The sequence below is a fragment of the Symphodus melops genome, assembly GCF_947650265.1.
Source record: "Symphodus melops genome assembly, chromosome: 21".
Classification (NCBI taxonomy): domain Eukaryota; kingdom Metazoa; phylum Chordata; class Actinopteri; order Labriformes; family Labridae; genus Symphodus; species Symphodus melops.
In genome coordinates, this window is record NC_136711.1 from 11,687,290 (window position 1) to 11,696,932 (window position 9,643).

Consider the following 9,643-nt stretch of genomic DNA (forward strand, 5'->3'; position numbering starts at 1 on the left):
CCGTTTGCCTCATCGGCTTCATCGTTATTACTTAGCTGAGCGGCGTTGATTGGTCCTGAGGAGCTCTGATGTCATCGCCTGCTTTGAGGTCCCGGCCAGTGCAGCAGCTCGCGCAGGCTGAAGCAGAGAAAGAGGAGCTCCAGTTGGAGTTGGAACTATCGGGAGAGACCCGTGGCTCTTGCAGTCTGTGAAAAAAGGCTGCCTTGCACTTGCCTGGATGAACCCGACCTGGTCCTACACTCAGCGCAGCAGCCCGTCATGGGGGACGGTGGCGCGTCCTCGCAGGTGAACCTCCAGAATGGCTCCTGGAGCGGCGCATCGGACGCACCAGGCACCGATGCGACTGCGTCCGAGCAATGGATGGCTGGGATGAGCCTGATTATGGGTTTGATCGTCCTGGTCATTGTTCTTGGGAATATTCTAGTGATAGTAGCCATAGCCAGGACGCAGAGGCTGCAGACGCTCACCAATGTGTTCATCGTGTCTCTGGCGAGCGCGGACCTCATCATGGGGCTGCTTGTTGTGCCGTTTGGCGCCGCTCTCGAGGTGCGCGGCTCGTGGCAGTACGGCACCTTTTTCTGCGAGTTCTGGATTTCAGTTGATGTCCTCTGTGTCACAGCCAGCATCGAGACCCTGTGCGTCATCGCCATAGACAGATATGTGGCCATCACCTCGCCTTTCCGCTACCAAAGCTTGTTAACCAAAGCTCGCGCAAAAGCGGTGGTGTGCATTGTGTGGGCCATTTCTGCGCTCGTGTCCTTTCTCCCCATCCTCATGCACTGGTCCCGGGACAGTGTGGACACAGATTGCTACGAGAACCCGGAGTGTTGCGACTTCGTCACCAACAGAGCTTATGCCATCTCCTCATCCATCATTTCCTTTTACATTCCTCTGCTGGTCATGATTTTTGTTTACGCCCGCGTGTATAGAGAGGCGAAAAAGCAGCTAAGAAAAATCGATAAGTGCGAGGGCAGGTTTCACAACACTTTAACGGGACTGACCTCCAAGTGCAGGAAGAGGCCGTCAAAAATCCTTGCGCTCAGGGAGCAGAAAGCGCTCAAAACGCTTGGCATCATCATGGGGACGTTCACTCTGTGCTGGCTGCCCTTCTTTATTGTCAACGTGGTGCGTGTGTTTAACGCAGAGGTGGTGGACAAGGACCTTTTCGTGTTCCTAAACTGGTTGGGGTATGTGAACTCAGCGTTTAACCCTATCATTTATTGCCGGAGTCCGGACTTCAGGAAAGCGTTCAAGAGGCTGCTGTGCTGCCCGAGGCAGGCCGACCGCAGGCTGCACATCAGCTCCTGCGACCTGTCCAGGTGCTCCGGCGGGTTCGTCACCGCTTTGGATCCCGGGACTCTGGGGATATGGTCTGATTGCGGAGTCTTGGACAACAGTGACAGCAGCCTGGTGGGGGGCGTAAAACAGACTCAGTCTGAATCCCAGCTGTGAAGGAATACACAACTTTTTTTTTTTTTTTTAGGGCGGATTACAGAAGATAGTTGCAGAAATAAACGGGTGTAGACTCTTGGAGGTGTCACTTTGGGAAAGGTTTGCGCACGAGCCGTTATTTCGGAGTTTTACGTTTTTAAGCCATATTTGTCACTAAGAAATCAGGACAACTTAAGCATGCCTCTGAATGTAAAAGAGACAATCCAATTTGCAAAATCAAATATACAATTCTGTGGAATAATCCAATAAAATGGGTGAATGCACTTAAACCAGGACGTACGATCTCGTAGTTTAAACCTTTAATTATTTTATTGACTCAGATGTTTTATGTTGCACTTTCGTAAATAATATATTCAAGGGAAATAGGTTTCCTTAAAATGAACCCCAGGCCACTCTTTCGATATAAAAATGACCTATCAGGAGCACCGTAACAAACGGATATATTTATTGCAAATTTTTGGACAGGCGCGAGGCATTCATCCTGTCCTGCTCCACAATGTGTTTCACCGTTTTACCTCACGGCCATCGACAAGTGCAATTTGTAAAGCAGGTATTTGTTTATATTAAACATTGATGTAAATAGAAATGTATTTATTCCAGGCTGTCTTTTTAAAGTTCAGAAAGTGCACGTGGGGTTGTTTCCCCCACGCCATTTGTACATATTAAGAAAAAGTGGAGTTTAATACAAAAGTGAGGAATTTGAGCCTCTCTGTCATTTCAGCTTTGCATACTGTTGTCAGGTGGTGTGTCTACTTCTGTGAAATAAAAGGAAGTTCAATTGTAGACTGTTTGAGATTTATTGGCATTTATTTATTATCAATCATTTACATCTATATACAACTTAAGTCCCTGAAGAGAAATATTTATGAAGCCCACTTCATTCACCAATAATGTGGGTTGAAAATACAACCATAGGTAAACAACCACTTCACATGATTTGTGTCATTTGCTGTGAAGTTAAAAGCCTGTGTGATTGTGGGACTACTGAGAACAGCTGGAATATCTGATTGGCCCCTGTGGAGAGATGAGTCACAAACGCTGATTTTTCTAACCTTAGATTTCATAGACATGTACAGTCTGTTATATGATGTAGGCGTTTACATGTTAAATCTATTTTCAGCTGCATGTGCTTAGAAAGAGGTGTTTGATCTGCAATTGTAGAACAAAAATACTGAAACATTGTTGGTTTCAGCTTAAAAACATTTACTCAATCCAACAGGGAAAACATGATTTTAACATTAAAACTGTTGAGGTTACATTACCATTGCATATTTAAATGAATGTGGGCTGTACAGTGAATTAGTTTGTTGCACATTTGTGTGTTAAAGTGCAATTCACCCTATTAGTACTGTTTTTTCACTTGGTTATAAATCACAACAAGAAGTAGATTCAATGTGACTCTTATGTTCTCTATTTTCAACTTTATATAAGGATTCTGCAGCAACTGTAACTTGCACTTTTACCTCTGCTGAGACAGAATAAGAAACGTATATTTTAAAATCTGGAAAAGCTGTATCCTATACTATTAGTTTTTATTTTGATAACCAATGGATCCATACATTTCCCATGATGCAACTCCTTGCCGCCTACACCTACAATCTCAAGTTTAAGCAGAATTCTATTAAAGTGTACGTTCAACAGAAGACAAATGAAACGGTGACATCACCTTAACATTATCAGGGTTGTATTTTAGACTTGCCCTTCCAGTAACACGTCATAGAAGCATTTGTTAAAGCTGCTTCTTCTTGCTTGTCAGTTTTTAACCTTTATTGGCAAACCAGTTGAATTTGTTTTCATCCTGATTGGCTCACATGCTTCTTTGTCTTTTAGCTCTGCATTTGGTCTCATCATAAAGTCCAATCCTTTATGGAAAGTTAGAATTTTCCCATTTTCCACTGACCTCGCGCTAAAAGCCTACAGAACATGTTTTTGTAAATATGATGACAGCTGTTGTTATGGAGTCGGTCCTACAGGAGTTTCTTCTTTGGAATATAAATTAGCAGTTAAGCTGCACGTCTTTAAAATGCATTAGCATGATGTGTTGTGCTAATGATGCTCTCCCAGAGGGGCCAAGCTGCGCATGACAATTAGACTGAGAAAACTGAATGAAACTGAGCACAGCTGTTTGGACTGATGAACATTGCCTCGATATGATTAGCTGAAATAATGTGTGTGAACGAGACTCAGCTTTCAGACAAAAACAACAACAGCAGTGCAGAAAGAATCAGTGATGGCCCCCTGCTGGCAAAGGCCTTTTTCATTATTAAGTTTGTCTGTTTTGGCAGGGTGTTTTTGTTTGAGAGGATCAGCAGTGAGCTCACAAATGGAAAAGCTAATCAGAAACTTTTTGAATAATTATTTCAGTCTGCTCGTGTACAAGTAGACATTTTGGTCGCACCTTGTCAAAGAAGAGGAAATGGTATAACCAGGGACAAAAATGGGCTACAGGGTAAAGCCCTCCCCTCCTTATAAAATAAAGATGAGACATAAATTAGGAACTGATCCTAATAATGACAAGAAAAAAATGCAATATTTCTTAATGGGCTTAATTTTTATAGCCTAAGCACTGTAGCCATAAATATAATAAACACATGGCTATGACTGTCACATCCGCTTGAATTTCCCTCGGGATCAATAAAGTATCTATCTATCTATCTATCTATCTATCTATCTATCTATCTATCTATCTATCTATCTATCTATCTATCTATCTATTTATCTTTCATTCACTTCAAAGTGTAAATGAGTGACAGGTGTCATGACACGCCCGTTCAATTTGCTGCCCATTGGTTGATAAATATCAATCTCATTGTGTAATTCATGGAAGATAAACAAGTTGGTGTGCTTGGATGTATCTTTTTATAATATTCAACATGCAACTCAAGATACAATCGTTGACCATGAAATTCTTATAATCCAGATGCAAATGCTCAAATGAAACAAGGAAACAAAGCATCAAACACAGAATGAAGTGAAGGAGAGTCTGATGTTCTCTCAGATCTTGCTGTGCAAAAACAGGTTGAAGTTTTTATTCAGTTATTCACCAGATTTACTTACATTTTGTCTAGTTTGTCATCGAGGTTTAATTCTTCTTAAGACAAAGACCATTTTCCTCCTTGTGGACAAAGACGTTTCTTTTCTATTCTGTTCTATAACATGGAATGTATCTCCTCCTGTCCAGACTTCGAATATTATCATCTCCGCCAGCCAACTCCTACTGCCATCTGTACTCGAGCAATGACTGACAAAACCGCCATAATCATGCAAAAAAAAAAAAAAACTCAGATCATTAGACTTCTTCTCTTTTCCAAAAACATTTGTTGAAACGCCTTTAAACATTTTTTTTTGGGTACAAACAGAGTAAGAAAGAACAAAAGCCCCTTTGATTAAACGTCGGTTTAAAATACATTATCCTAATTGCGTACCTTTGGTAAGCCTGAGGATCAAATAAAGGACAACTAGGATAAAAAAAGAAGCTTATTACTGCACACATCCAGCTGAAATGTGATTATAAAAACATTATGAGGTAAAAAAAAAAAAAAAAGCAAATACTGTCATTTTCTACAGGAGGTAGATTTGAAGGGAGGATGTAGCAACACAGAGGAAAGGAAAAAAAATCTCTTTAAAAAATTGAAATGTCAGCACCTGGTATAATTATTGCTGATTGCTAATGATGGCAACCTGCCTAGTATGCTAAGTCCATGCAACGGGTCCATAGAGTTCTTTTTAATCCCATTTGGCATTACTAGGTCATGGTAAATCTTTTGTTTGTTGACATTACTGGAGATGTATCTATAGATACAGTCGAACATACATATCAGATCTATTTTCTAACACCAGGCCGTGGAGTATACATTTAGTAGAAAACTCAGCTCAACAACATTTGAGATCTTATTTACGAGTTTACATCGTGCCTTAATAATAAGCATAACCTCGAGGAGACCCTAAAACGTGCACATGGTACTGATAAATCCCAGATTTGCTAATAATTGCCATGTAACCCTGAAAGAGTAAATTCCCCTGTGATTTTTTCCACTCTAACTCATACTGTGAGTGTTGCAGTTTCATGCCAGAAGCAGGTGCTTCTCTTCATGTGTCCATTTGCTTGGATTCCCGTGTCAACTGGGCACTCAGTGGCCTCCATCTGCTCTGCTTTGGCTTGCTTTGATTGTTGCTCATGTAAGAACTGGGAGATTGTGGTCTGTCATGTTCAGCGTTGAAGTGTTCCTAATGTTAATGGATATATTGACAAATATATGAACAAGACACAGGAGCCTCCTCAAGGCTGCAATTGAAAGCATTTGCAATCAGGAAGTTTGTGTGCTAATCATCATAAAAATAACTCATGCAGTTTTTTGGGGAAGTCAAATTAAAAGTTTTGAATCCACTTCTATAGGCCCATCAGTTTATCAAGTAGCCTTTGCTTCCTTTTTGATAATTCAGTTAGCCCAGTTGAGCACAACATACTTGAAATGGGGCATACAGCTAGCTTGAATACTTCTAAATGTGGTGAAATCTGTACATCATAACTTAAATGTTTAATGTTGAAGATAACAAATATCTTTAAAGCCACTACAAATGTTTTAACACATGGTGTTTAAGCTAGTGGCCCACTCATGATGGGGCTAAAAACTTGATTTTAGGTAACCAATTTAACATCTGCAGTTATCTGGTTCGGCTAAAGTTGCAAGCAGAGAAGGAGAATTGGGCTGTTCAAGATTGTAATTTAGGATCTGTAGAAAAAAAACTATAAAAAAAAAGGAACTTTGTATGGTTTTGTGCCAAACTATTTCACAGACAGGTGCAGGCATAGCATGCTTTTTTTTATTTTTTTTTTATAAAGAGCCAGGCTAGCTGTGTACATGTTTTCAGTCTTTGTGCTAGGCCAATCTAATGGGCTTCCTTGTGATGAATGGACCGATCTAAAACTGATCTCTTCCTCTAATTGTCCACATTAAAGTAAAAAAGTTCTTTTTTTAACCGATGTTTAAAGAAGTAAAGACAAAAGAGTAAGGCAATGTTATCTCAGTAGACGGTCAACGTGGTGGGATATGATTGTACATTTCTTGATCAAAGGATTTCTGTCTTTCACTCAACTTTAAGAGATCATCTGACCACTATTCTTCCACATGGAAGCATTTTAAAGTACAGATGTTTGTAGTTTAGCCTTTGTGCACTCTCAAATCCTTCTAAAAGCCTCTTACATTTAAACAAATTCTTTGTTTTAAAGAAACATCAGTGACCATGATGGAATGAATAGTCCTTCACAAAAACATTGGTATTGCGAAGGTGGACTTCACACACAGGATTAGCGGCTTTATGCAGCTTTAGCAGTGTTCAAAGCTCTCAGAGAGGCCAACCGGAGTCTAAAAGGGGAAAATTGCCCTTTTGGAAGACCGCCAACTGACATTTGGGGTTTTACCCCTCACAGTAAAGGTCAATGTGTCACAAAAGTAAAACATCACAGTGATTCATCAGATCCCCAATATTTCCTTGTCTCCTCAGATGTTATTCTGACCACCTTTAGTTCCTGAACCTAGACTGAAAAATAACTTCGCTAAGCTCCAGAGTGCACGGTGGGGTGATGAATAGAAATATTCAGCTTACAATAACCTACACAATTCCCAATGTTTGGGTTTCCTCACTTTAAAATGACCTTACATTAAGCACTTGCAGGGACACTACAGAGTGTGAATATAAAAGTATGAATCTGTAAGTGTGCACTTTATAGTGTGCACTTGTGCGCTTTCAGCCGTGCACTTGAAACTGTGCATGACATTTTCAGCAACAATAGAAGCAACCGGAAAAGGCAATGGGAACAAGGATTCACTGTGACTTCAGTGGGATAGTGATGCTATTCCAAGACAGATTTTAAGGCATGAAGTCAGTTTATATGTATTTATATGTGTGGCCGTGAACGTATGTTAATAAAACCGTACAGGCTTCAAAGTGTACCGTACTTGAAAATATACACTTACTCATGTGAAATTGTGCCCTTGCTTTTGACTAATTATACCATATGTTTTGTCTTTAGTTGTTATGTAAGGTTTGTGAGTTAAGCTAAAAACGCAGGAAAGTCTTTCATTCTGTTGTAAAAGCAGGACAATTCATTCTCTGATATTAATTGTGGACGTTTCATTTAATATATTCAGTTCAAAAATTAAGATTTAAATAACAAATTTGTCGGAAAGGGGTAAGTATTAGGTTCAAGGCTTTGAGATTCTCTGATAACTTGCGTCTCTCCTGTTGGAATGATCTTAGCCTTTCATTAATCACAACATGCGCTGCTCTATTTTATTTAATTATTTTCCCCCCTTTCACTCAAACAGCCTATATGCCACTGGTTACACTAATTAATCTACCCGACAGAAACCTCACAGGGGCCATAATGTAAATACCTAAACACTAACCTGTTGAAAAACCCTCATCACTCTCAAGGCCCTCTCTGGCTGACTGTGCACTCAGCACTGACCCAAGGCTCTCCTCTGTATGCCTTCAGTATGAAGATAAAGAAGACAATGTCCTGATTCCTTTCACAGGAGTTCTAGTCTATGCATTAAACAATATGAAGTTAGTTTCTTAAGCCAATCACAAAGATCACCTTGAATTATAAGCAAAATCTAAATAAAGGGTTTTTATGGTACCAGCACAGGGCCGTGATATTTCCTACTGATGTGTCTGATTAAAATAATGTCATGTCATCATTTCTGGACGGCTCCACACATAAGAGGCATTATTTTCAAGATGGATACTAAATATTCAGAAAAATAGCTAAAATTCTGCACACAGGAAATAAGCTGACTATAATTATTCTCATTACATAGCTTCATTCATATTCAAATGTATTTATCCTACAGTTGCAGCTGTTTGCACCTCTCTTCTGGTCTATAAGAAAAAACAGGCTGACAAGGTCAGCTGTGTTATCTGTACACCTTGAGAGCCACATTCATGTTTTCTGCTGTGTCTTGCAGGCAATGCTTTATGAATTCAAGGGTGGTCATCTAAGCTGATAGGATAATCCATTATCAGAGAGCTAAAAATAGCTGCAGTAATCATGGGCCTGAATTGGATACTTGAACCTGTCGTGTTCCACTGAGCCTGCAGAGAAAATGGCAAATTTCAACCAAGCATGACAGGAATGTAAAGGAGAGCAAACGTCTTGTTTTCCCGCTAAGTGGTTTTGTTATTTTTGATGACACAAGATATCAGTTGGTCTGTAGGTGTCTTCAAAAAGCCTGCACATTTGCACGCGTGGGAATAGAGGAACAGCTAAGTGTTATAAATGATGATTGATTTAGATGGGTGCAGATAACAGGAGGAGTAGGGATGTTGCTCAGAACTGCTTTTATGGCAGGTTTTGGACTCAGACTGCTGAATGCAATGACATGCATGGAATCAATTAATTTGATAAATGGATCCTTTTAAAACAGAGCATAAAAAAGAAAATTTCCCTGAATTAGCATTGTAGTTCAATAAAACAAAAGAAAAGAAAAAGAAAAACGTAAACACAAAGCAGAACCAGAGATATCTTCAATTTTTCTTTCCTAGTTGAATTCTGGCAATGGAATAACGCAAAAATGCAATCTAAAGATATACGTGTACATCAAAGATGCTATGCTAATAGCACCTCCAGTTAACCTCTAAATTAAGCGGTTTTGTTTGTGTACTGAAGACTGCTTGAATGGAGATTGCAAAAATTCATCTTCTCTGTTGCAAAATACCATTTATTCGTTCAGAGGTTAGCAGCTGGAAGTAAGATTAGCTGTTTCTAGCACAACATACACAAAAGTGGCATATGACCACAACACGTGATGTGCATTAAAGCCCTGCTGCTGGGGAATGTAGGTCTGAGGGAACATGTGGACGACCTCCCTCAAACAAAGATCAGCTGCAGGATGTAGAGGCTGGGTAAAAAGGTTTTCCTTCTTGATGCACTGCTTTAATCATGTCTTTATTAAATTTAAAGCCCAGACCCAAACCCTCTCTAACTCTCGTGAAGCCACTAAATGCGTTATACATTTTTTGTAGGATATGCAGCTGTACATTCAAAGACATGTAAACGCATTCATGAACTGAATTCCTTTTTTTTTTTTCCCCCCTCTTATAGCTCATTAAGATACTCAATATTTAGTTTTTGGGCTGTGAAATCAAAATGACTTTGTTCCTTAAGAAAATATGATCTGCATTTTCT

General features: G+C 39.8%; 1 protein-coding gene across 1 annotated transcript; it reads left to right on the forward strand.

Moving 5' to 3' along the window:
* adrb1 (adrenoceptor beta 1) lies at positions 1-1,895 on the forward strand. Its single transcript, XM_079334260.1, has one exon. It carries the CDS (start codon positions 259-261, stop codon positions 1,450-1,452), a length of 1,194 nt encoding a protein of 397 aa, XP_079190386.1. The 5' UTR covers positions 1-258; the 3' UTR covers positions 1,453-1,895.
* Positions 1,896-9,643: the final 7,748 nt, after the last annotated feature.

Bases quoted from the DNA above. Each gene is read 5' to 3' on its own strand.
- adrb1 (XM_079334260.1), top strand. From the start codon at position 259: ATGGGGGACGGTGGCGCGTCCTCGCAGGTGAACCTCCAGAATGGCTCC.